At 44.8% G+C, this 26,941-nt stretch overlaps 2 protein-coding genes across 4 annotated transcripts in view; both read left to right on the top strand.

Moving 5' to 3' along the window:
- The window catches only part of KLHDC1 (kelch domain containing 1), a 29,118-nt gene extending 17,898 nt beyond the window's left edge, over positions 1-11,220 (top strand). Inside the window, 6 exon segments of the mRNA XM_030452291.1 lie at positions 1,235-1,293; positions 3,785-3,897; positions 4,653-4,725; positions 9,643-9,727; positions 10,051-10,103; positions 10,226-11,220. Of these exon segments, the coding sequence (XP_030308151.1) occupies positions 1,235-1,293; positions 3,785-3,897; positions 4,653-4,725; positions 9,643-9,727; positions 10,051-10,103; positions 10,226-10,400 (558 nt within the window). The 3' untranslated portion in view covers positions 10,401-11,220.
- A 418-nt stretch (positions 11,221-11,638) lies between these two features.
- Positions 11,639-26,934, top strand: KLHDC2 (kelch domain containing 2). 3 transcript variants are annotated; one of them, XM_030452289.1, is made up of 15 exons: positions 11,639-11,813; positions 13,719-13,886; positions 13,982-14,149; positions 14,925-15,004; positions 15,663-15,780; positions 17,109-17,224; positions 20,073-20,154; positions 20,243-20,326; positions 22,528-22,608; positions 22,717-22,775; positions 23,113-23,222; positions 23,807-23,879; positions 24,791-24,878; positions 25,864-25,916; positions 26,623-26,934. In XM_030452289.1, the coding sequence occupies exons 3-15, from the start codon at positions 13,994-13,996 to the stop codon at positions 26,744-26,746; spliced, it is 1,224 nt and encodes a 407-aa protein (XP_030308149.1). In that variant the 5' UTR covers positions 11,639-11,813; positions 13,719-13,886; positions 13,982-13,993; the 3' UTR covers positions 26,747-26,934. The 3 variants fall into 3 exon arrangements, with proteins under 3 accessions (XP_030308149.1, XP_030308150.1, XP_008502761.1); XM_030452290.1 differs by having other exon boundaries at positions 13,660-13,886; XM_008504539.2 differs by lacking the exon at positions 13,719-13,886 and having other exon boundaries at positions 11,641-11,813.
- The last annotated feature ends 7 nt before the right edge of the window (positions 26,935-26,941 follow it).

Here is a 26,941-nt window from a genome sequence, read left to right as displayed (position 1 = left end):
TTTTGTTGTTACAGTCACCCTCTTGCAGGGATCAAATTTCTCAGGCAATGCACAAAAGCCCTCATGTTCTGCTTTTCCTTAGCCTGCTGGCCTCTCTGAAGGTGTTCCAAAATGCTAGTTAACTAGTTATATTGTACTAGTTCTCTCCCCTAGGACAGAAAAGGGCTAGCATGTACTTGATCAGAGGAGGTCGTAGCTCTCCTGAAAACCTTGCTGTTTCCTGCAGTACCCTGAGAGGCTTCCCATAGCTCTGGTGGACAGCTTTGGAAGTCTCTCAAACTCACTAACTGGCTGAGTTCTCGAGGGTAAAACTACTCCTGTTCTGACTTAAATGACAAGTCTAGTTTCTGCCTCAAAGGATCTGCAAGCTGGAGAAAGGCTTATTCTAATAGATCTATGGACTACCCTAGGAGAAAAGAAATTGGAAGGTAAGGCAAGATATATTTCCCTACTTCTCAGATACTGTTTTGTAGTACCTTAGGGGACCAGAAAAAGCAGCCAAGTGAATTGCAAGCCATGGGAAAGATTGCTGCAATCCAAAGGAAAGAAATTCTTTCTTATATTCTCCCCACCCCACTATGTTTCTAAGGCAATTCCTTTCTTCATCTCAAAGGACAGGCAGATATGCAAGTATATTGATTTCCCATTGTTCTTTTTGTTACATATTATGACTTTTATGGCAAATCCTCAAGGGTCATAAAACCTTGCTGTTGCTGCTAGTAACTTTGTGAAAGGGCTTGCCTTCCAGAAAAGAGAAAAACACAGGTGTGATAAACTTTTTGTGGGATCTCGTGTACAGAACCTACTAGAAGATATCAAGAAATAAGTGGCAAGGCAGGAGGAGGCATTAAAAAAAAAAAAAAAAAAAGGAAAATATATGTAAAGCATTTATACCTTCTGCAATTACCTACCATGGGTTCTATGGATGAAAGCTGAATACATTTGCAGGAACTGAATATCACACTATTAAAGTACTCTGAAAAGCTAAAATTGGCCCCATACTGCTGTGCATTTCTATAAATTATTCCTGACAGTTTTCTGAGTTGCATGGGTTTGTTGAGCAGAAATGCTTTTCATCTGCCACGTAATAAGAGAATTGTCTTAAAGCACATGGGTTCAGTTTTCTTCAAAATATTGCTATGTGGAATATTCTGTCCTGGGAAGGCCTCATTGAAATATTTTGCTCATCATTTGCTGAATATAACAAAACTGGGCTCTTATTTCTTTGTTTTAGCAAACTAGGATGAATGATTTGCACTGCCTGAATTTAGACACTTGGACTTGGTCTGGAAGGTAGGTTTCTCTCTATAACATTTAAAGTTGAATGCAGCAGATTGAAACATATTGTTAAATAGTTCCAATGCTAATTTTGTAGCTTTTCCAAGAGGGGAATGGGAGTTTGGGGACTGCCTTAACAGCTGTTATATTGTGATTTCAATTTAATTTAATTTGATAGTGGTTACTAAGCTTTTTCTGTTCTGCACCAAAGCCCTGATGAGGCTATTTTAAGCACAGCATGTAGTGATTTAACATCCTTGTTTTCAGGATGGGTACATTGATCCATATGCAATTTTAGTTTTGATGTCTTTTTGAATACTGTTTTTACTGCCTATATTTGGCTCATTAGGGTACAGACTGGGTAAAGATCTCCCCCCTCCTACCAAAGATAAGCATCTTAATGATTTAAAAAAAAAATGAAGGAAAAGCATGACCTCAATATTTCAGTTTTAAGCTAAATCAAGTATTAATATATTGCCTAAGATTTGTTTTGCATGTGGAGTTTTAATGCTGCCTACTGTGTGTGTAGAATCAGTGGCTGTATTGTTAGCTGACAAACTAGAAGATAACCAGTAAGTGATGGGTGATAACCAGTATCTGATGGGTGATAACTGCTATTCTGTTACTGTTCTCAAGGTAACCTGATAGTAATTTCATTAAAAACTATCAAAACCACCCTTGCTGAGTATGTGTCAGTGCTGATTCTGCTCCAGGGCTTTACGTGCTCCTATGATGGGTGCCTTTAATCCCCTCTGACTGCTGATCTAAACCTTCTTATCCAGGAATATCTTCCAGCCTGAGATTGCAAATTTTGTTCTTGCTGCTACCCAGAAATTACCTTGCTTCCCCTGTTACTAAAAAATGTTCAATATTAAGTTACTTCTGTTACTGTAGCAGGTTTTTATCAGTAGTGTGAAAGATTGAAGTGTTCTCACCCATCAGTACCTGGTTTGCATTTTTCTAAACCCCAGAGCCTGGTGGATCTCAGCAGAGTCTCCCAGTTTTGGAAACAGCTTATACAAGAGTTGTGCAAAGCAGCTACTCCCAACGTTGTGACTTGGCTTTGACTTCAGTGCTGAAGTTAGTAGGGCAGTTTTGCAATTAGTTTTTAATTATCTGGGATTTTACAGCCTTGGCTTCCAGATGGAGAACTCCTTAGCAGTCACCAGTAGTGAAATTCCTCTTGCTGGTGCCCTATTTCTCACCCTGAGCTTCCTCTGTGCTCAGTTAAGAGAAACAGGCAACTTCTCAGGCATGAGGCAACTGCTGCTAAGGTAGACATCCAAAATAAATGTCTTTTCAAGGACCTGTTTCTCTTCATTGATTACAAAGGAGCTGGAGATGAGGGTCTCTGCTGTTCCTGTTGGAGATGAAGCAGTGTGCACACAGCTGTGGGTGCTACACTCACCTCACTTGTAGCAGGAGAAAAAAAAAAGTGGTTCTTTGAGATAAGGTTTACCTAGATTGAACATTCCTTTCTTACCTGCTCTGGATAGTCTCCATCTGGGAGTTTCCAGGTGTTTGTACCTGCTTTTTCCATCATTTTTCCAAAATGAGGACATAGGGAGTGTGCAGTGGTCTGGATTCTTTGTGTGTGACTTCAGGGGCTTTACAGCAGAAGTTGCCCCTGTTTTAGTACCAAGAGAGTAGGGTGGACTGATGTCCTCTGAAGGCCCTTACTCTGCTCTGCTGAATCCTCCTGAGGCAGCTGTACCCCTGACTCCCTAAACCAAGATGAGGTGAATTCAGGCCACCCACTATAGGGCAACCCTTACGTTCAGGTTCTTGACTGTTCAGATCCTCAGCTCAAGCATACCTAATTCTGCAGCTGAATTGCAAACCACAGATAATAACCTGGAAGGACTGTATCTGTCCATATTTTTTAGAGTAGTAAAACTACATCTGTTTGGTATTTGGGAATTCCACTTTTTACTAGAGTTTCTCTCAGTTTGGGTGATCCACTTTTCTGTCTTAAAAGCTACAGCAGTTGGCGAGTTGTGGGAGCTTTTAGATAGAAGATAAAGCTACAATCCTTGTGTAATTTAAGATAATTTTTCTAGGAGTGGTGAGTCTGTAGCCCTTTAGAATTAATTAAATTTTATCTCAAATAAATGAGTCTGTTTATTTACACAGCCCATACAGTTTGTTTGAACATACAGTCCTCTCTTTGTTGTCCTAAGTGCTTTCAGCTGTACCTTAAGGAGTGACTTTAGTGATCTTAAGAAAACAAACAAACTAAGTGACCATCAGTGCTTTTGTCCTTACATTTGATATTTACATAGCTGCTTGTTCAGAGAGCAGATCCTACAAGAAATTATTTCTTTTATATTTGAACACTGCTCTTGAGAATTAATTCAGATTGTTTTAAGTGCTTTTTTTTAAAGTGGGAAAATAGCCAAGCTTCTTTTAGGACAAACTAAATTAACTATGATGCTTTCTGGAAGGTTAATTTTCACCATTCTTTGAAAACTTATTATTTTTTGTTGTTGGTTTTTTTTTCACCAAGAATTAATATCAGTGGAGAGAAGCCCAAAGATCGTTCCTGGCACACACTGACTCCAATAGGAGATGACAGACTTTTTCTTTTTGGTGGACTAAGTTCTGATAATGTTCCTTTAAGTAAGTAATTTAAATATTCTTTTCCCATTGTAAACTTCAGTACTAATCTTGTATAGCATGCACATTTGTTGTGCTTCTCAAACTACTCACACCTAAATCATCTGGCAGAGTTTTCATGGCACTTGAGTATCTCTCTGTTTATCTTACTGTATTTATAGAAATGTAGAGGCATATTGCATAGTAGAGTGAGAACATATAATAATAAATCTTTCATCAAACTGTCTGTCATCTAAAAGATTAAAGGCAGTTTTATTCATTTTGATAGGAACAAGGAGTAACTTCTGATATCAATAGCAACTGCAGTAAGAAGATGCAAATAATAATGTCAAATAAGACAGCTTTGTGAATGAGTAACAAATCACAGCTACAAAACGTTAAATAGGAAGTGGTACAGTCTTAGAGTTCCTTTTCTAGAACAGAGAGCTGCTTTTCCTGAAAAAAAAAAAACCCAGAAATTAGTGAAAACAGCTTTAAGTGCCACAGATACATCCCACTGGGAGGGGGTGATTTTTCAGAGGGACATTGACCTGTTTTCTCAATCTATCTTAAAGAAAAAAAGTAAAGCATATTTTAATTGCAGATTTCTATTCAGTGAGCTTTTTGTGAATGAATGGTTAAGTTAAATTACAAAAAATAGAAAAGATGTAAGTTAATGTAGTGATTATGTCTTAAAACACAGAGCTCTTTGTATAAATACAGAGGAATGGTGGTATTTTGTCCTAAGAAAAAATACTGATGTGTCTTCTTGTTTGTAGGTGATGGCTGGATTCACAGCATTACAACAAATGGATGGAAACAACTGACCCATTTGCCTAAGAGTAGGCCTAGGTATAGAAAAAGAGATAATGTTTGCTGACATTTAGGCATTTTGAAAAATTTTATATTATTGAACAGTATTTTCATACTACATTATAAGAATATTTTAGAAAATTAATGCAGTATGGTTGAATAGTTTGCTTTACTTCATACCTCAGAGCATTATCACTTTATGGCTTGTTATAGTTGATGCTTACTTGGCATAAAAATATTTTTTGTGGTGAAGGATTTAGGTGCCCAGCTAACCTGGTGTCCAATATCCAAATTACTTTCTTATGAGAAATTTTATAGAACTTAACTTTTGAGGAATTGGTAACCTATGATAATAATAAAAGTTGATTCATGTTTATACATTATTAGAAACATGGGGGAGAGGGCCATGAAAGTTTTGATGAACCTGTCAGGATTCAGGAGTTATAAAATACCTTGGGTTGATTGGTTGCTTTTTCTTCCCTGAGCAGAATCATAGAATCATAGAACTGGCTGGGTTGGAAGGGACCTCAGAGATCCTCAAGTCCAACCCTTGATCCACTCCCACTGCAGTTCCCAGCCCATGGCACTCAGTGCCACATCCAGGCTCTTTGGAAAGATCTCCAGACACGGAGAATCCACTACTTCCCTGGGCAGCCCATTCCAATGCCTGATCACCCTCTCCAGAAAGAAATTCTTTCTCATCTCCAACCTAAACCTCCCCTGGCACAACTTGAGACCCTGCCCTCTTGTCTTGCTGAGAGTTGCCTGGGAAAAGAGCCCAACCCCCCCCTGGCTCCAACCTCCTTTCAGGGAGTTGCAGAGAGTGATGAGGTCTCCCCTGAGCCTCCTCTTCTCCAGCCTCAACACCCCCAGCTCCCTCAGCCCTTCCTCACAGGACTTGTGCTGGATCCCTTCACAGCCTCCTTGCTCTTCTCTGGACCTGCTCCAGCACCTCAATCTCCTTCCTGAGCTGAGGGGCCCAGAACTGGACACAGGACTCAAGCTGTGGCCTCACCAGAGCTGAGCACAGGGGCAGAATCCCTTCCCTGGACCTGCTGGCCACGCTGTTCCTGAGCCAGCCCAGGATGCCATTGGCCTTCTTGGCCACCTGGGCACACTGCTGGCTCCTGTTCAGCTTCCTGGCAATCCAGACTCCCAGGTCCCTTTCTGCCACTCTGTGCCCAGCCTGGAGCTCCCCATGGGGTTGTTGTGGCCAAAGTGCAGGACCCGGCACTTGGCCGTGTTAAACCTCATCCCATTGGAATCAGCCCAACTCTCCAGTCTGTACAGCTAATTATGACAAGAAGCAGCTAATTATGATAACACTGAATTGATTACTAAACAGCACCATAAGTGACTGTGCAGTTTTGTTATTTTGAGGACTTAGTTGCCAACCAAAAAGGTCCTACTTCTAGACCATGTATTGTTCCTCCTGGCAGCAATACTGTCTCTTCCAGACTCTGTTCCCCTACCCTCTCTAATTTAAGATTAAAAAGAAAGATTTATTTTTTTTCTGACTAAAGAAAGGAAGTTTCATCTTCTGAACCTGGAGATTATTTAGAATATGCCATTGCAAACAGGTGCCTGCTGTGTCAGAGCACAGACTTTGTTTAAAAAAAAAACAAAACAGTGTTTGAAGCATTCTCTCTATTTATCATGTAAATACTATTGAACTGACTTGCTTACATAGCAAATGCTCAGTTTTTAATGGATTTAGTTTTTATACAGTCAACCAGCACAATTTTAGGTCTTTCAGCATATCTGAAATGTCTGGCATTTGCATTAGTGCCTTAAATTCTGTTTTCTATTCCTGAAATATCCTTCCTTCAATAAATTCTCCTGGTTTTTCCTATTCCAGGGTGTCTTTTCAGTATATCATTACTATTAAACAATATTGTTATTGTTAATCCAGTATATTGCTAACCAAATTTCTGCTTTCATACTCTTTCAAGCCCCATTAAACTTAGCCCTTAGCTTCACAGAGTATTTCCTGCCCTTTTTGCCATCAGTGACCTGTTCCATCAAGGGACAAAGCCCTTCAGTAGCAGTCCAGGATCCTGTCTGCCTTCCTCTTCACTTCTTGACATGGCTGGTCTCATAACAGGCCTGCCTCACCTCATTGGGGTTGTTTTTAATGGTGCATCATGAAAAAGGATCAGGAAGGGGCAAACATTGAGCTGGCAGCAGCCCAGGGAGCTGCAGCTGAGCCTTTGTTCTGCAGTGAAGCTGGAATAATGTTGGTGCCTCAGGTGGTGGGGATGGGATGTTAGGAACCAGGAACTCTTGAACTCCCAAGTGGCTTTTTTTTAGTGGGTAGATCCCATCCTGGCAGAGAGGTTGTTGGGGAAGCCACCTTCTTGCTGCAGCAGGAGGGTTCCTGAGGCTGACACTGCTAGATTTGCTGAGGACCCTGCTGCACACACTCTCAGGAGACATTTTGGGTCACATGCTGACAAAAACTCTGAGCACCCTCAAACCCAGAGGTGTCCTTTGGTTCCCCACCCTCTGAAGATTTTGGTATGCAGTTTGTAGGCTGAGGACAGTTGCTTTTCATTGACCTAATTCTTTATTGAAGTAAATAACCTTGCCCTCTTTAAAAAATAATTACTAAAAAAAAAAGGAAAAAAAAAAAAAAGATACTTGAATAACCTTTTCCAGGAAGTCCTGGAAACATGGATAAAAGGAGCTCTGTCAAAAGCCTGTCTATTTATTGAGCTAGTTTGCATGTGATTTCCTTTACCATAATTGTATCCCCATTCTTACACAGGATTATTGCAGGATCTCTGCAGCTGAAAAAGGTTTAAGTCAGTTATAGCACTCATACAACTTTGCAGCAGGATTGAAAATGCCCTGACATACATGTATAGGTTTATTTTTTTTATGTATTTATATTATTTTATAAGATATGTAGAATGTTTTGTAAAATAACTTATAACAATGTATATTATTATATATACATGCATTCCTATATTTTCCTGCTGCTTCTGCAGACTTGATTCTATGACTGAGTCACTGAATTCTGTGATTCCTTAAATTCCATCAAGAACAATTTCCTTCTCTATTTTTAGTAATTTCTAAAAAAAAATTTGTTTTCTAGGTTACAGATCTGTGATTCTGTATTGGTAGAAAACACTTCTCCTTTCTCTGTCCATCAGATGTCCTTGAGCTAACAGTTTGCATGCCAGGTTAAAACAGAGAGCAAATTGTATGTTTAACTTGGAGTTTCCCAGTGTTTCCATGACAATGCAATTCTCTTGTTTTAGTTAGAAGAGCTGTGTAAAAAGGTTACATCAAGTCAGCATCTGTGTCGTTTAAATAACATGCTTTATCAGAATGTTTAGGTGATAAGTTAGAGCAGCTGTGAGAGGACATAAACTCTGTCAGTCTGTAGATAAAAGCATCAGGTTGCAAGCTAGGATGTCATCCCAGTGAAGGCAGGAAAGGCTTCCCAGTGTTCCTCGGTGATGAAGTCCAGGCCAGAATTATCCTAATGCAGATAAGGCAGAGACAGATCTATCCACAGGTATGAGGAAGAGAAAAGGTGGGAAAGAGTTCAGCCTAAGGAGAAGGGGGAATAATTCCTGATGTGAATGGAGTGAGAAAGTGAGAACGTTGCCTTTTGCATGAGAGTTCTAGTGGTGGGTGTTGTTTTGGTGAAGCAGACCTCAAGGGCTCTGTGGTGATGATCACCTTGGGGTTTTTACTTCAGTGGCCATACACCAGTAGCAAAATTACAGTAAATCCAGCAAGGTGTAGCTGCTGAAGTAGCAGAATCATTGTTAAAGCAAAATTTTGGCTTTTTTTAAGTTGTTTTTTTTATTACCTAACACCTTGTGGGTGTGATGTAAGTAATGGACACACAGAAACTGATCCCCAGGGATCTTGGGGGGGGAAGTGTAAAACTGAAAGAGGGTAACTTGCCTCCTGAAGCTCTCATCCTAGTGCTTGGGGATAAGAGTCAGTATTCTGACTCTCTAACCCCACAATATTGAAGCCATGAGATTTGTAGTTATGAATTAGAGAAATAGTGGGAAATTTAAAAAGGTGGGGGAAAAAAAAAAAAAGGTTATTTTTTCCTAACCTTTCCTAAAAGGTTGTTTTTTCCAAAAGCTTGATTTGTATAGTTACTGTGTTTACTAAATTTTTTTCCACTTTCTCCTGAAGTACTGATAAATAAGACAAAGTATAGGTAACAGTGCCAAAAAGTCAAATAATAACAAAAAATTACATTGGGCTGTACAAAATGTAATAATTCAGCAAGGTTCTCATGAGATAGTCATATTGCTCTCTCCTCTTATATTGTTAAATTAATAATATCATAATTTAAAAGTATTTTTTAACCTCTGAAGACTTTTAGAATAATGTATTTGTCTTGCTTTCCTAAGAAGTAAGGGTTAGGTACTCTGCACATGCTTGGCTGCCTCTCCTGCCCATGGACATGATGAATCAATTGACCCATTTCAGTAATATTTGAGCAAAAAATAGGAGGTACTAAGGCCCCACATACTCTGTGCAAATAAATAGCCAGACAGAAAAGAGAAACTCCCAATGGCTTTTCCTCCATCCTTCCCAGAGAATGGAAGGTCTGCTGCCTTGAGACACACCTGGGTAAATAAAAGGCTGTATTGTTTCAGCAACTTGTAAAAGACATTATTTAAAATAGTAAAATTCTCCTGGGTGAGGCCAGTAAGAGAGCTCTGTGCTCAAGTAGTGGAACCACAGGATTGGAGAAATGACCTTACATTTTAGCTAAAAGTAAGTTGTACCCTTATAATGAGTAATTTGAAGAGAAACTTGGATATGAAGAATGGAGGAGAGTCTGTGAGATGAAGAGGTTAATATGCAAGTAAACTTACAGCTTCTCTGAAACCCTTAATATTTAGTTTGGGATTTGTTCTGCTGGTAACTGCTTGCTGTTACTCCATCACTTAAATCCATTTATTCTCTTATTTCTAGACTGTGGCATACAGCCTGCCTGGGGAAAGAAGGAGAAGTGATGGTGTTTGGTGGAAGCAAAGATGACTTGCACTTCATGGACACAGTCAGTAAAATGAATAATGAAACTTTAGTACTATAATAATTAAAACTGAAATAAAATAATGCAATTACTGATACTACTGGGTTCATTCATAATGATTAGGAGATGTGACCTTGACTGTTCTTGAAAAGAACTGAAGAGAGGTTCTTCCTTATTGGGCTCATAAAAAGGAGTTTGTTATACAGATTCTTTCTAAATAATTATATAAGTATTTACAGTTTCACATCATGCATGTGGCAGTAAATTTTACATTAATCAAGAAAACACAGCATTTCTGAGACAAGCAGTTTGTGTCATTTTAACAGTTCTTTTTTTCTGTTGCTCAGGGTCACTGCAGTGATTTGTTGATATTCCAGACTCAACCTTATTCACTCCTCAGGTGAGTTGAGGTTACTGGCACAAATAATCTGTTGGAAATCCATGTGGGACTGAGCTTTTACAGGTCTGGAGGTTACAGCCTGTTTGCTGAAATCTTTATTTTATTTTCTTTTTCTCCTCCAGGTTGTGTCTTGACTGCATTGGTAAAAATGCAGCTCTCTTACAGAATCAGATCCCGTGTCTGCCATCCAAACTTTTGCAGCAGGTGCTGAAAAAAATAACCTTCTGGGCTGCAGCCAGCCACAGGCAAGAGAAGAAAGCTGAAACAGAAAGACAAAGTCAGCTGAACACCACATGAACAGTGACCACCTTGAACACTTGGGTTTATTTACAGCCTACAAAGTTTTTTGTTAGTGAACTTTACTAATCCTACAGAACAACTGTATGTTAAGCTGAGTTTCTAAGTGAAGATTGAGAACAAAGAAATCCTTTTTATGGAAGTCTCCTTTGGTTTTTTGCATTGTAGAAAATTGATATAAAACTTCATTTGTATATATTGTTAAATTCTGCTGTTGTGGTCTTAATGAGAGAGTCCACATACCACTTGTTCTTTTTTGAAGGTGACAGGTGATACAAAACGTTTTCAGTTGGGTAAAACACTGCTTCAGTCTAAAAATCTTCCTTCAGCCTTTCTGAAAAACCAGCTCAACACAGTTTAGTTCAACACAGCATCCTGGGGAGATTCACACTTATCAGTCTTGAAAAAGGTAATTTGCTAACACCATGGAATCTGATGATTTAATTCCACCAGACTGGTGTCTGGCCATCCAAACGATGGAGCCAGGCATCTTAGTCCAAGTAGGAAAATTGGTTCAGAGAACTGTGGAACTTGAAGAGAAAGCTGCAGTGAGCAGCATCACCCTTTGTATAGGAAACCTTCCGTGCAGTTCAGAACACAACACAGTTTTACTATGTTTCTGTAATCAGAGTCCTTTTTGAAACAGGTTGTATATGGTATTTTGGATGTGTAAAGTTTATATTTAAATTCTGGTTTAAAAGAAAATATGCTTATTTATTGTTTAAAAAAGAAGAGCATATGTAGTACTTGCTATTTTTCTGTTTTAGATATTTAGTTAACAGGAGCACAGTCATTAAAATTTTATAGAGAGTTGAATTGAGACCAGTTTTGACTAGTTTTTGACACTTGTACCGTTTAAACTTCATCGGGGAAAGGGAAGGGAGGGGTTTGGCGTGGAATCGTATCATAAGGGGCCGTTTTGCGAGGGCATTGCAGCAGTGCCGAAATATTCATAGAATCGTCGAAACACAGAATACGCCGAGTTGGAAGGGACCCAATCGGGATCATCGAGTCCAATTTAGCAGCTGCCTAAACATTTATTATTACTTCGGTGGCTTTATTTGTGGCCAACGTGGTTTTTTTCCCTTGACAAACACCCTGGAACCTCCATCGGTCCCGCAGTTACTTGGGGAGGGGAAGGTGCAGGTGCCATTTTCCCCCACCCTGCATGGCGGTCCCGGGCCTGCGGACGATCCACTCCGTGTTTCCACAGCCCTGGGGCACCTCAGGGAAGGTGCTCCAGCCCAGAACTCTACCGGAACCCCCGAAAACGCCGAACCCCGCGGTTCGGTTGCCCCTCCCCGGGCCGCCCCGGCGCTTGCGCGGCGCTGACGAAAGCGGCGGCTCCGGCGGATGTTGTCGCTGAGGTGAGGGAGGGAAGGAGGGGGTGGCCCGCAGCCCCCCGGTACCGAGGTAAGGGCCCCGGGGAAGGGAAGGTGGGTCTGGTGAGGGTGAGCCGAGGGTGAAGGAACGTGGGTGGGGTGAGGAGAGCGGGGACCAAAATTCGAGAGAAATGGGGAAAAAGGTCCGGGGGGTTGCTGAGGGGTCGGTCCGGTGATGGCGCCCGGCGCTGCGCACTGCGGCTGCTGCTCAGCCGGGGGGCTGCGTGATGGCTCCGTCCCGACAATTAAACAAAATAAAATAAAATATGGGGAAAACACCATGAGGAGTGTGCTGGGCAGAGCCCATCGAGGGTTTGGGGGTTTTGTTAAAGCACTGAAAGGGACTGATAAATTGCTGAAGGAGGGCAGAGTTGTTAAAAAGCAAAGCAAAGCGTGGTGATCCCGTGGGGAGAGGTCAGTCAGAACCTGGTTAACTGGAAGCAGGCTGGTTTGACCGACGTTTGGATAAGGCTTTCTAATTTAAAGAGTAATTAAAGCTCAGAAATAGCCTGCCGAGGGTGGTGTAGTGTCTGCGCGGTTCAGCTGGAAGGGAAATCTCCGGTGTCCGGGATCCGGTGTGGTGCGGGGTTTGATGGGCTCATGGAGGTCCTTGGTCACTTCTCCTGCACTGCCTGCTTGCACCAAACCATTGCTTGGACTGTCCTGTCTCAAGAAACCTTCGTGTGGGGTCGGTTTAGCTGTAGGAAACCCAAACGCAGAAGGGGGTTTGGGAACGGCTGATCCATGGTACTCCACCATGGAGAATTCAGCTTTTTCGGGGGTCCCTCTGCTCCGGTAGTGGCTGAGCTGACAGGGGTGACCCCAACATCTCCTCCTGGCTCCCTGCCTCCCGAATTTCCAGTGACCCCGGGGTGACAGCGTGTCCCTGGGGGTGACAGTGTGTCCCTGGGGGTGACAATGTGTCCCTGGAGGTGACAGTGTGGCCCTGGGGGGACAGTGTGTTCCTGGGGTGACAGCATGGCTCTGGGGTGACAGCATGGCTCTGGGGGTGACAATGTGTCCCTGGGGGTGACAGTGTGTTCCTGGGGGGACAGGGTGGCTCTGGGGGGACAGTGTGGCTCTGGGGTGACAGCATGGCTCTGGGGGTGACAGTGTGTCCCTGGGGGTGACAGTGTGGCCCTGGGGGGACAGTGTGTTCCTGGGGGGACAGTGTGGCTCTGGGGGGGCGACAGCATGGCCCTGGGGATGACAGCCTGGTTCTGGGGGTGACAACCTGGCCCTGGGGGTGACAGTGTGTCCCTGGGGGGACAGTGTGGCTCTGGGGAGGTCGACAGCATGGCCCTGGGGGTAACAGTGTGTCCCTGGGGATGACAGCCTGGTTCTGGGGGTGACAACCTGGCCCTGGGGGTGAGAGCGTATCCCTGGGGGGGACAGTGTGTCTCTGCGGGTGACAGTGTAGCTCTGGGGGGGGACAGTGTGGCCCTGGGGCTCCTGGAGTACCAAAGCCCTGGCATGGAGCTCTTTCCCCAAAGCTGCAGAGTGCTCGGGAGCTGCAGGTTGGGTGTGTGTAGCTGATGTCTCTCCAGGACACTCCAGGTTTTGGCTTGCTTCATGGTTTGGAGCAGGGGGCTTTGTTTTGTGGTGTGGTTTCTTCTGTTTTGTTTTGTTTTGTTTTTAAAGGCAGGTGACATGTCCTGCAGTTACCAGCTATGGGAAGGTTGTGTGGGGGAGGCTTGGCTTAGGCAGTCCAGAGGGACTTTACCTGGCAAGCTGCAGGAGTTCTCACTTTTGTGGGAACCATCTTGTATGGAAAGCTTTCAAATTTATTCCACTGTGTGTTGGGTTTTTTGTCATCTGTGCATGTGTATCTAGATAAGTGTGATTTAAAAATCCAGATAAGGACCTTTTTATCACAGAATCCCAGACTGGTTAGGGTTGAAGTGACCTCATAAATCATCTCGTTCGTCATCGTCAGGGACACCTCCCACTAACCCAGGTTGCTCCAAGCCCTATCCAACCCGGGCTCAAACTGGCAACTGAAACCACTATAAATTACACACAACCAAGGAATGCCCATCTGAAGCTTTCCTGAGTGCTGGTACAACTTCCTCCACAGAAACATCACTCTGAAAGAAACAGCACCGTGCGTTTTCTCCCTTTGTTTTGGGTTTTTTTTTCCTAACCTTGGGTGGTTTCCCCGGATGGTTTCCAAAGCTCTGTTTTGTTCTTTGCACGTAGCTCTGTGGTGAAATGGCTGATGATAACGAAGACCTGCAGGCAGATGAAGAGCTCCCAGCTCCAGCTGAGGACAGCTTTGAGCAGCTGGAGAACGACAGCCCCGCGGAGCGCAGCGGCCACGTGGCCGTCACCGATGGGCGCTGCATGTATGTCTGGGGAGGATATAAGGTAAGTCCTCTCCTGGATATGCCAGCTTTCTGCCACCTCTGGTGCTGGGAATTATGTCCCCATTAGTTTGGGAGTGACTCTTTAAAATTATCCCTCCCCCAGAGAAGAAAAGCTAAGAAATCAGAATGTGGAATATTGCAAATGGTGGGGGTTACAAATGGGTGATTTTGGGGGGATGTGTGGCTGTGTAAACTCATGTGTCTGTTGGAAGGAGAAGGAAAGAAATATTGTCTGGTTCAAAATGCAGGACATGCAAAAGGGTGCTTTTATTTACAGCATTATCCCATATATTGTGTGTTAAGGATCACGGGTCAGTTATTAGCACACTGGAGTGTGGGTGTTACTGCCAGCAGAACCAAGTCATGGTATGATTTGCACTGGAATGAAGGTGAATTGTCAAATAAAGAAATCAGTAGCTCGAGACAAAGCTTGTTCTGTGGTGTCATGCAGGGGGTGGAGGAAGTGAAAAAGGGAGTTTTGCTGCATTTATGCACCTTAGATATCCTGCTTGGGTTATGAAGAGGAGGTTTAACCTCTGTTTACCCAGTTCTCTGGCTGGGAGGTTGTTCTGCTGGTCCCCAGCAGAAGCTAAAATAGGCTGACAGCTGCTTTCCAAGGGCTGCTGTGCAGGTGAGAGCCACAGGAGTGGGGCTGGCTCTGCTCCTGCTGGTTTGTGTGAGATCTGTGCTGGGGTGCAAACATTGGCAGGTGTCTGGAATTCAGCCTGGTGAGCACCCTTCTGATGTTGCTTTTTCTTTTCTGACCTGTTCTGCAGAATGCCCAAGTTAGGGGATTTTATGACTTCTATCTGCCTAGAGATGAAATATGGATCTACAACATGGAAACTGGAAGATGGTAAAGCCTTCATTTAATTGTTTTTTGGGGGAAGGAGATAAATTCTTAAGCTAGTATAGACAGTGCCTTCTGGGTCTGTGTATACATAATTATCTGATTTATTTATTCCCACCTATGAAGCTGTTGCATAAATGTGTAAAATATTTCCAGAACATGAGGTTTTTATTTTCACCAGGGTACATTGGCAAGGGAACCCATGGTGCTGCAGTTCTGTAGCCAGGGCCTTGTGCTGTGGAGCTGTGTTCCCTCTGGGAGAGAGCTTTGGCCATGGGCTGGAAACTCATCTGTGTGGTTATAATGTTTACAAAGAAAATAGAAAAAATAGAAACCTTCAGTTTAGACAGATGCATCCTCTTTGCCTGAGGATCTTTTCTGGGATTTTGAACATGAAGGGCATAGCAGACTCTTGGACTGGGCAGACAGGATTCCTCCCCTACAAAACATGTGTTCATCAAACTGCCTTCTCCCCACCCCCTGTGTCATACCAAGTTAATGCTGTAAATCATTCAACCTGTGTGGAGAACACTCAGAACTGAATGGTCGACAGTGACCTGTTGTAATTTAAAACATCCTGGTAGTGTTCTGAAAATTCTTCTCTGGATGAAATCATTATTGTTTGTTTTTCATCAGATTAAAATGTTCTCAACTGTGCTTCTAGGAAGAAGAGTAAAACAGAGGGAGATGTTCCCCCTTCCATGTCTGGAAGCTGTGCTGTGTGTGTAGACAGGGTTGTGTACCTCTTTGGAGGACACCATGCACGTGGCAATACAAACAAGGTCAGTAATTTAAAGGTAAACCCCTTCTCATCAAGAAGTTTCTCCTCAACAGATTTTGTTCCCATTTCTTATAAGGCAGAGATGGCCTTCTCAGTCAGTTAAAATCCATCCAGAGCCTGGAATGTATCATCTTAAATCACAGAAACATTTTCTTTATGACTGGACAGGCTGGAATCTCATTTCAGAGCTCAGATGTTAATAACAAAGGATGCTGAACATCTATCCAGTTCCTGTGTCCTACATGGCTTCTGCAACATAATATTTTCATTTCCTGGCTGTATCTCTAGTCCTTGGAAGCAGATAACCAGCTCTCTCATCCTGCCAGCAGCTTCCCTAGAGCTCAGCTGCTTGAAGCCATGTTCTTTTTTGTGCTTGCCTGAGAGGTTTTCTGGTGCTTACTGCTTGGCTCTTTTAGCCATGCAGGTGATTAGCTGGCTGACATTAACCAGCTGAGTGCATTAATTTCTCTGTCAGGTCAGATAACGTGGTGCTTGTAAAACAGATCAGCCCTCAGCTCTGCATCATTTCACATGCTGATTGCACTCTGGTAGCTTTACACCACTGAAGAAACACCATGACCTATTACTTGTTTTCATGTCACTTGCTCTTGAGCAATTCACCCTGTGAATTGTATTGCATTTGCTCCTTTGGAAAGATGGGGTTTTCCAGAGTTCTGAAACAATATCAGGAGCTGATTTGTAACTGCTCTGTTGCTGTTTGAAATGTTTTGGGTTTTTTTTTTTTCCCTGGAGTCTCTGATAATATTTTCTGATGTTCCAGAAGTGTGGTTTATATTAAACAATTTTTTTTTTGGCATTGCTCTTAACTGTAAAGTGGAAGGGCCTCAATGCAGTGCTTGCAGTCAGCAAGCACTTTCTGCTTTCTGGTTTCCTTTCTGCTGGGGGATTCTTAACCTCTCAGTTAGTTTATATGTTTGTATCAGCTAATTCTATCAGTGTAAAATGATGTAATAGGGATGATACTATAAAAAACATTTCTTTTTTAAAGACTTTTATTACAAGACAGTAGCTACTTTGTAAACCCCTTCCTTTTAGCCCATTTCAGCTTTTGGATGGTACATCCCAATATTTGTAGTCCTGTTGCTTTCATTTAGAAGTGTTTGGAGCTCAAGTCTGCAAACAGATAAGGATCTTTGGATCCATATTTTGTTCCAAACATTGTCAGTGTTCTCTGCAGCTGGGAAAAGAACTTTTAAAAGTATTTCTATGCTAATACATGTTAATTAAAAGTTAATATTTTAACCTCTGTTGGATTTAAGCTTTAAGCTAACTGTGTGGGTAAAAAGAACTTCTTTTTATTTTCTACAGTTCTACATGTTAAATTCCAGATCCACGGACAAAGTGCTGCAGTGGGTCAGAGTAGAGTGTCAGGGGGTACCCCCTTCATCAAAGGACAAACTTGGAGTTTGGGTTTACAAAAACAAGTAAGGCTCCAGCAACCAAATCAGCACAGCTGTCCCTGTGCATGTGTTTGGTTTTAATCACTCTTGGTCTTGTTATTGTTGTGTGTTTTGTTTGAACAAGAGGTGCAGAAGGACTTCTTGCCTCCATGCAAGCAAGCACCTACATGCTTCAGGACAATGCTGGATTTCTTCTCCCTCAGCCAACCTTTTAAAACTTCTCCATCCTTTTAAGCCTTGAGAAGCAAAAAAACCTCACTCTCAATTTGGGTAGATTACAAAAAATCCCATTTTGGGTAAATACAAAACCGGGTTGTGCAGCCTTGAGGAGAGAAGGCTGAGGGGAGAGCTCCTGCCCATGATCCAGGACTTCAAGGGGGGTCCAGAGCAGCTGGAGACTCCCTATGGACAAGGAGTCCCATGGACAAGACAAGGGGCAATGGGCACAAGTTGCTCCTGGGCAGATTCCCATTGGACACCAGAGGAAAATGTTTCCCCATGAGGACAGTCAGAGCTTGGAATGGTCTCCCAGGGGAAGGGGTGGATTCCCCCACTCTGGAAAGTTGGAAGTCTCAGCTCCAGGGGGTGCTGAGACATCTCAGAGAAACAAGAAGATGAGAAGGGTTGGAGCAGAGGGGCCTTGGGGGCCCTTCCCACCTGACACTCTGGGATTCTGGATGTGAGTTGCAAAGTGTCCCAGTGAGACCCAGTCCCAAGTCAGCTCCTCAGGAGCAGATCTGCCATGGGGCATTCTGGGTGCATCCCTTTGAAACCTTTGCATCATGATTACTGTATCAGTGTCATTCCTCTTGGCAATTGCATCAGGAATTATTTGTCACACAAGCCTGATCCAGAATTCCCTTTATCAGGCAAAATGCAGTCTTTTTGGTCATGCCTTGTAGAGCAGCTCCTGTTGCTGTGGTAGTTGAAGAGCAGAAGCCATGTTTAACATTCATCTTGCCTCTGGCTTTTTCAGTGGTGCACATGGTCTGTTCAGTGTGTTTCGTGCTGGTTGCACAACCCAGGAATGTGTTAACTGAGCTGCTGCTGCCATTATCTGATCTCAGGGGTTGGGATGGTGTCCCAGAGGTGCCAGAAGGCATTTTGGCATTGCAAACCTTGGAAAAGATGAGGGAGATAGGGAGGAGGTGTTGAAGACGTATGAGCTGATGTGTGAAACCTTGCTGTTGCCTTCTGCCCTCCTCTCCTCTTGGTGCAGTGCTGGTCCCCCAAGCAGGCAGGGAGCTGTGTGATGGGATCAGTCCTGCCTTCTGGCTCTGGAGGACAGGTCAAGGAAAGCCCCTGCTGTAGGTGGGTTGTCTTCTGCTTCCACAAGCTTGCTGTATCCCAGCTGCTCTGGAGGTTGCAGGTGAAATTAACATTATCTCAGGGGAGGGTGGGGACTGTTGGCTCACTTTTTGGAGCATTTAGCCAGGACTGGTTTCTCAGAGAACTTCCACACTGGCTTCCAGAGAACAGGACTCCAAAATGCTCTGGCACAGCTCACGTAGCCAGGACTGTCCCCTTGCAAGAGAAGATGGAAGAGGTGATCCCTACAGAGCCAGAGCTCTCTGCACAGGCTGTGAGCACTGTGGTCTGATGTGGCTTCTGGTTCTTCCTTGGTCACAATCAGCAAGGGTTGTTGCTTCTTCATGTCTTGTCACATCAGGGTAGGACAGTCACATCACCTCCCAGACCCTACCTGGGCAGCACAGGCATCTTCTGCCTGGCAGCACAGCTGGTCTGGGACTCTCCTGAGGCAGAAGAAATCCAGAATGTCCTTGTGCTGGAGCCACTTTTGGTGGTTTTGCTGAACCAGGAGAGGTAGCTTAGGACTCTGTGACCAGGGCTTTGCTGCCTTCTCCTGCTTCCTGAGCCACCTCTCTTCATTCCTTGTGCCTTGTTCTCTTGCCAGTGAAGTGGAACTATTAATTTCTCCCCCATATACTCGAGGTGCCTTGGTGATTTGCAGATGCCAATCCTGCTGTATCCATTATGTGGAGAGAGCAGTCACTGTGATGATGTTTGCCATGGGATTTGCTGTGGAGATTCATGAAGGGCAGGAGACTGCCCATGGGGGTGGAATTCAGATTTTTAATGTGGAGGGAAAAGTTATTTTTCCCATACTTGATGTGATCTGTTCAGATGTAAACCTGTGCAGGGCTGTTGTGGGTGTTCAGTCAGGTGGTGGAGATTGTTCCCTATTACTTCATAACTTGATAAGACTTCCTGATAAAACCATGCCATTCATTTCTAATAAGTGCTAAAACCCCAGCATAAAACTTCAAGGTAAATAAAAACGGGGCTGGCTGCTTCAGGCTTTGAAATTAAACACAACAAAGGCAAAGACAAATGTCTTTTCCCCCCCAAAAAAATACCCTAAAAGCTTCTCAGGCAGCTTCATTGGGGGAGGGTCTGCTGGGTCTCCTCCTGCTGGTCTCCACAGTGCCCATCCCTTCTTCCAGGGGTGTCTGTGAACATTTTGGGAGGAGAGAAAAAGGGGGAGAGGGCTTGAAAAGGGCAGGAAGCTGCAGGAATAAACTCCAGTAGCTGCTGCCTGGGAGCCTCTGGTAGGCATGGGAGCTTCACACTTTTGAAACCTGAGCAAAGCTTGAAAGCCTGAGGGCTGGGAAGCAGCTGCAGAGGGATTTAGTGTGGGTGGGAGTGTCAGCTGGGCAAAAACCAGGGCCCCACACCTGGAAAACTGGCACTGCAAACTGACTGGAAGCTTTGAGTCTGTCAAAGGAGCTTCCCTGCTTTTTCTGTCTTCTGGTTGAGCACAGCGTTTGCAGAGCTGTAATTTGTAGCAACAGATGTGCTGTGCCAGATGTGATGTGCCTCCTAACAGACCTTGATGCATGTTTTGTTGCAGGCTGATATTTTTTGGAGGCTATGGGTACTTCCCTGAAGGGAAACAACGGGGAACTTTTGAATTTGATGAAACCTCGTTTTGGGTAAGTAAACCTGAAAGTAGTTGCTGTCTAAATGTCAATATTTGATGAGTACTTATTAAAACTAGTTGCTTATTTAATATTTTTAAAGAATTCAGGTCTCCCTAGAGGGTGGAACGACCACGTGCATGTTCTGGACACTGAAACTTTCACTTGGAGCCAGCCTATAACTACGGTAATTCCTTGTCCTGTGTCAGTTGCAGCTCTTAACAAAAACCCCTGTGTTGTGTGCCTGACCTCTTGGAGCATCCTGTGAAAATAAGCATGGCTCATTTAACCTGCTGAGTGAAGCTGTCTTGACCTGCTGCATCTCTCAGGGGGTCTTATTATGGGCAGGGACACCTCTCATCCAAGCCTCATCCAACCTGGCCTTGAACACCTCCAGGGAGGGGGCAGCCACAGCTTCTCTGGGCAATCTGTTCCAGAGTCTCAGCACCCTCCTGCTGAAGAACTTCTTCCTCAGCTCCAGCCTGAACCTCTTCTCCTGCACTTTCCATCCATTTCCCCTTCTCCTCTCCCTGGACACTGAGGAAAAGTCCCTCTGCAGCCTTCCTGGAGGTTCCCTTCAGGTACTGGAAGGCAGCTCTAAGGTCCCCCTGGAGTCTTCTCTTCTCCAGGCTGAACAATCCCAGCTCCTCAGCCTCTCCTCCTGCCAGAGCTGCTCCAGCCCCTGGATCATTTTATCAGACCATCTCTAGTCTTTATCTCCCTGTCATTATTTTAGAAGATCTATTAACAGTTTGCAAGCAACAAGTGTGGAAATTGGCCCAAGATACAATTTTCTACTTTTCTGCTCCACCCTACAGCCTTGTTCTTGTGTCACCAGTTTTTTACTGGCAGGTGTTTAGGTGTCAGGTGCTCTCTGATCCTGCTTTCTCCAGGGTATCAATCATCCCATGCATGCCAGGAGTTAGAAAAGGTGGCAGAGCTCTCTGCAAGGCTCAGTGCCAGCTAACGGGGGGACAGGAGAAGTGCCTTGAGGAGACCAGGACACCACAGATGGATCTTGTGGAGCTGATCTTGTCTCCAGGGTGTTTCCTTGGGTTGTTTTCTCCACGGGGTGACTTGCAGGTCACTCACTGTAGCTGCACCTGCTGGGAGGACCACAGGACCACGTCTGCACCTCTCCTGGTTTCTGGTCTTCTGGCTTCCATCCTGGGATAGGCTCCAGGGGAGGACACCTGGCCAGGAGAGGAAGCTTAGGACTGTGTGACCAGGGCTTTGCTGCCTTCTCCTCCTTCCTGAGCCACCTCTCTTCATTCCTTGTGCCTTGTTCTCTTGCCAGTGAAGTGGAACTAGTAATTTCTCCCCCATATACACGAGGTGCCTTCAGCTTGTGCTTGCAGTCTTGCCTAAAAGATGTAGGGGAAGGACTGTTGAGAGAGGGGTTTGGTAGAACATCTTAGAACATCCCCTCAAAATAAAAATTACCTGCAGCCTATTCAGCAGCATTCTTGAGGCCATTTCAACTGGATTTAAACCATTCATTTACCTCTCTCCTTATGCCTTTTATTTTAGCCTGTCTTTCTCTCTTCATCTTTATCCCTCTTGACTTGCTTGCTTTTCATGCTTCAGTGGCTTTGTGCTCATGGGGAGCTCAGGAAAATGGAATGTGTGGTTTCCTGTCATCCCCACTTTAAGGTGATGGTTTGGTGCATTCACTTGGGTGCTGGATTGAGGTCAAAACAAAACACTCCTTAATTGCAAACAGACACTATTTGAGGTGTCCCAGGAGTGTGCAGGAACAGGGAAATGGGGTGATACTGCCACAGAATTGGAGGAAATGAAATCTGAGATACGTAACTCCTTCTTCACATCACCAAAGAGTCCCTTTGTCTTGCTGCATGCAGTTCTCAAATATTTCAGAAGTAACTCAATACTGTTTAATGATGTATTGTGTCAGTGTCTCATTTACAAGCTGAGGTCTTCTGTGCCTGTCTGGAAGCAAAATCTGTATCTTTCCACTTCTAGAGTCCCATTCTAATGAGTTTCTGAACTTTGAGCCATCAAAAAAACCCCAATTTTGTGTGCACAGAATGACTTGATGGATGATTTTTCACTCTCTGTTCCTTTTCACTCCTCTGTTCCTTAAATCTGACTCGAGATGAGCCTTTCATCTCTTCAGGTGACTGATTTGAGGAACTCTGAGACCTTGTTTGAGCAGGACACCCTGAGAGGAGCCCAACCCCTGCCCCTCTCTGTGCCTCTCTGTGCTGGTGTGGCCACAGTCCTGCTGCTCTGTGTGTGTGTGTCAGGCATCTTCAGCTTCATCTGCTGCAGGTTTCTGCTGAAATGGCATTTTCTTTCTCTGGTTAACAAACCAAGTCCTATCAGATAATAATAACAACACTCTCACTTCACCCTCTCTTTCCCCAGGGTAAAACTCCATCGCCGCGAGCAGCTCACGCCTGTGCCACGGTTGGGAACAGAGGCTTCGTGTTTGGTGGCAGATACAGAGTAAGCCCCTGGGTTTTTTGGCAGATTTAGAGTAAGCCCCTGCCCAGTTTAACTCTGTTGTACCAAAAACTCAACAAATTCTTTCAACCCTCATCTGCTTCTTTGTAGGAGTCCAGAATGAATGATCTCTACTACCTGAATTTGGATACGTGGGAGTGGAATGAAATGTAGGTACTCAACCTGCGGGTCTTTGGTTTGTAAAGCCACATGAAGATGACATTTTTATTCACTTCAGATCATTCTGATGAAACTCCAGCAAGTAAAGTCAGGTAGAACTGATCCTCCTGATAAGCTGCTGGCTGTGGCTGTCAGGATTTGTTATGTATTGATAAGAGTAAAATTAATTTACTCTGCCTAATGAAATGAAACTTGCTGGTGGGTCATGGGCCATGCACTGTATGAAGCTGCTTCCTTCCAATATCTGAGAAAGATTCAGAACAGAGAAGAGCAGCAGGGATTTGTTGTAGCACATGTGTAATTTGTGGTGTTTTTATTGACACACAGAATCACCCAAGGCATTTGCCCAGTTGGCCGATCATGGCATTCCTTAACACCCATTTCCTCAGATCACCTCTTTCTTTTTGGAGGATTCACCACTGACAAGCAGCCATTAAGTAAGTCATTCCAAAAGGAATTTATGTTCTCTTTGTGCTCTTGAAGAGTTGTGCTCAGTCACCTTAAATTCTTTTTAAATTCCTTCCCTGCTCTTGTGATCCAGCTGCTTGTGGTCAGCAGCTAATTTCATGGAGTGGGAGTCACTGAGTGCACTCAGACTCTGTTATTTACAGAAATCAGTCTGCTCTAAGGATGTGTCTAGTGCAGAGTACAATTAGGAAGAGCTTTACAGCTCTCTTTTTTCCCTTCTGACTTCACTCCCTCATCCCTGGCAGTGTCTCAGCCCAGGTTGGATGGGGCTTGGAGCAACCTGGGCTGGTGGGAGGTGTCCCTGGGCATGGCAGGGGGTGGCAATGGAGGAGCTTTAAGGTCCCTCCCAACCCAAACCTATCTGTGAATCTAGGATTCTCTGGTTATTAAATGCCTCTTCTCAAATAGCCCAAAATATCACAGTTTTTCCTAAAAGGCTTGAGTTATTTAAGAACAAAACTGAGCTGTGTTACACCAGAGGACATGTGTATTGCAGTAAATGTGAAAGAACTACCAAAAAACTGCTTGTGTTTGGGGTTTTGCTTGTTTTCAGGTGATGCCTGGATTTATTGTATCAGCAAGAACGAGTGGATACAGTTTGAGCATAACTACTCTGAAAAACCAAGGTATGGTTGGCACTTCCCTGGAAACTTACTGAAGAAAACAAGGAAGCTCTGTTTGGGCTGTCCAGGAGGCCACACGTGCCTCTTTATTTTGCTTCATATGTTAAAAATGCTGATTGCTACCCCAAAAATGGGGTGATGGTGATGACGACCAGTGTAGAACTGGTGCTGGAAGTGGTGTGAGGCTCATCTGGGGAAGTGTTGTGGTGTGAGGTCAGTGGGTTATGGCAGTGCTGCTCCCTGGCCTTGCTGCTGGTAATCTGGTTTTTTGGGGCAGCCCCAAGGCTGAGCTGCTGCCCTGCGGGCACTGCAAACTGTGGCTTCCTTTGCTCTTTTGACTGAAGGGGAATGTGGAAATAAAGGCTGTGTGAGCAGCTCCTTGCAGCCACAGGGCTGAGGGTTTCACACATTCCTGGGCTCACCCACAGCTCTGCAGCCCTGCTCTGACCTGACACTGGGTTTGAGGAAGAATTTCTGTACTCAGAGAGCAGTCAGGTGCTGGCATGGGCTGCCCAGGGAGGTGCTGGAGTCACCAGCCCTGGAGGGATTTAAAAAACTGAGGCACATCAGGACATGCTCTGCTGGGTGGTACAGATATTGAGATGATATATATTTTATTTGGGAGGCTTGGTGACAGTTGGATGTGATCTGAGAGGGCTTTTCTAACTGTGACAATTGTGTGATTGTTGGATTCTTTACACAGCCTGGGGTTTGCTGCCTGGTTTTCCTTCTCTGAACATAAACTGATGCATTAGTCACATCTGCAGCTTACCAGTGGAAGGGCAAACTTGAATGTGTTAACAGCTTTAAATACAAACCCTCCTCCTGCCTTAGTGGGTGGGGTGGTTTTTCTGTTTGTTTGTTTTGGGTTTTTTTTCTCTTTGATTTAACAAAGTGCTGACTTCTCTTTGCAGGCTGTGGCACACTGCTTGTGCAAGCGAAGAGGGAGAGGTGATCATCTTTGGGGGCTGTGCCAACAACTTGCTTGCCCATTCAAAAGCTGTAAGTTTATTCTGAGTTTTCCCTTCCTGTGCAGCCTGGCCCTTCCTGCAGGAGCTGTGCTGTCCCCTGGCTCCAGCCAGTGGGAAATGCTTGCAGTCAGCAGCCTGGTCTCGTGAGGGCTGACAGAAAGGTGCATAAACAGCTTTGCTGGGAACCAGGTGGTTATTTATTATTTAAACAAACTATGACTTGCTTTCCCTTGCACCTGTGTTTCACTTGCAGCCTGTGTTGCCTCCCAGCTATTTTACTTCCTTACCTTTGTCCTGTGCTCTCTGGGAGCCCCTCCCAAAGTCATTTCCTCAGTGTGGTGCCTACAGGGAGTCCTGGTGAGGAGAGGGCAAACAGGGAGAGGCTCCTCAGCCAGGCTGGGGCTGTCCTGAGGTCTGGAAAAACACCAATTGGCTGGAAAAGGGAGGTGGGGGACAGACCCAGTGGGTGCCACCTGGAACAAGCAAACAAGACTGGGGCTGGAACAAGCAAACAAGACTGGGACAGCACTTCTGATAATGTGCACTCCAGAACCAGGAAAAACCATTCAAAAAATAAACCCAAACACTGCTGAGCCTGGCACAGCCCCTGTGTCCCACATCCCCCTCAGTGCAGAACCCTGAAGACTTAGAAACCAACCTGCTGGAGTTCCTGCTCTCTCCCCCTGGGCAGATGAAGGTTGGGCAGGGGCACAGGGCTCAGGGCCCCACTTGTGCACTGAGCTGCATCCCTTTGCAGGAGGTGGCACTGGAGCTTCTGGGATTCTGCTGTATTCCCCCCAGCATTCCCACACTGTAAGATTTGGAGAGCAGTTCTGCCCTCAGATCTCATTCCCATCAAGTCCAGCTGACTCCCCCACAGCCTGTCCAGCCCCAGAGCCAGGCCCTCTGCTTTCCTGTCCCAGGTCCATCTGCTGGAGTCTTAGCTGCTTTGGCTCCTGCTGCAGCAGTGGGAATCTGTAACCAAACTGATCCTTTCTCTCTCTCTCCCCCCACAGGCTCACAGTAATGAAATCCTCGTGTTTTCCCTCCAGCCCAGATCTCTTGTAAGGTAAGGGAGACTTCAGCATTGAACTTTTGGGTCTCCACCGAAGACATGCAGTGTGGGGTTACTGCCAGGCCTGTTGATTATGTCCCTAAAACACTTGGAAGCATTTTTTTCCCCTAAAAAATGGGGAAAGAACAGCAGCTGCTGCTGGGGATGGAGTGGGGCTCCTTCCAGAGCACACATTTGGCACTGAGGAGGAGCAGAAGCCCTCACTCAGCAGCTGTAAAGATCAAGCTCACCTGGCAGGTTGTGTTCAACCCATCCCAACCCCAGCTGAAAGGAGGCTGCAGGGAGGTGGGTGTTGGCCAAGTGAACAATGACAGGACCAGAGGGAATGCCTGAAGCTGCAGCAGGGGAGCTTTAGTTGGGTATTAGGAAGAATTTATTTACTGAAAAGGGTGCTCAGGCTCTAGAACAGCCTGCTCAGGGAGGTGCTGGAGTCACCATCCCTGGAGGGGCTTATGAACCATGTACATGTGGCACTTCAGGGCATGCTCTAGTGGCTGAGATTGTAGGATTAGTGTTGTTCTGCTTTTTTTTTTGGGTGGAGGGGATGGGGTTGTTATTTGCTCAAGTGTTGTGTGGTTCTTGTGTTTGTTCAGGGTTGGGTTTGGGTGCCTTTTGTGTGTGTGTATTTCTGGCCTCAGTGATCTCAGAGGTCCTTCCCGAGCACGACTGTTGTGTGATTCTGTGTTTCCCTCTCCCCGAGGCTGTGCCTGGAAGCAGTCATCTGCTTTAAGGAGATGCTGGCCAGTTCCTGGAACTGCCTCCCCAAGCACTTGCTGCACAGCGTCAATCAGCGCTTCGGGAGCAACAACACCTCGGGGTCCTGAGCCCCCCCGGGAGCTGTGCAGGGCTGAGCTGTAATCACCTTACTGAGTGTGGCAAACATGAAACGTGTATAGGTTAAACCTCTGTTTTGTTGTAGGTAGCTGCTTCCTGCCTTTTAAGTTGCATGTGAATGGCTTAGAGAGAACCTATTTTTGTGTAAAGATGTTTGCAATAAATGTATTTAATGCAAGTGGAGA

This window comes from Calypte anna, chromosome 5A (assembly GCF_003957555.1).
Source record: "Calypte anna isolate BGI_N300 chromosome 5A, bCalAnn1_v1.p, whole genome shotgun sequence".
Taxonomy (NCBI): Eukaryota; Metazoa; Chordata; class Aves; order Apodiformes; family Trochilidae; genus Calypte; species Calypte anna.
The sequence above is the reverse complement of the archived record's forward strand: the minus strand, read 5'-3'. Positions and strand labels throughout refer to the sequence as shown.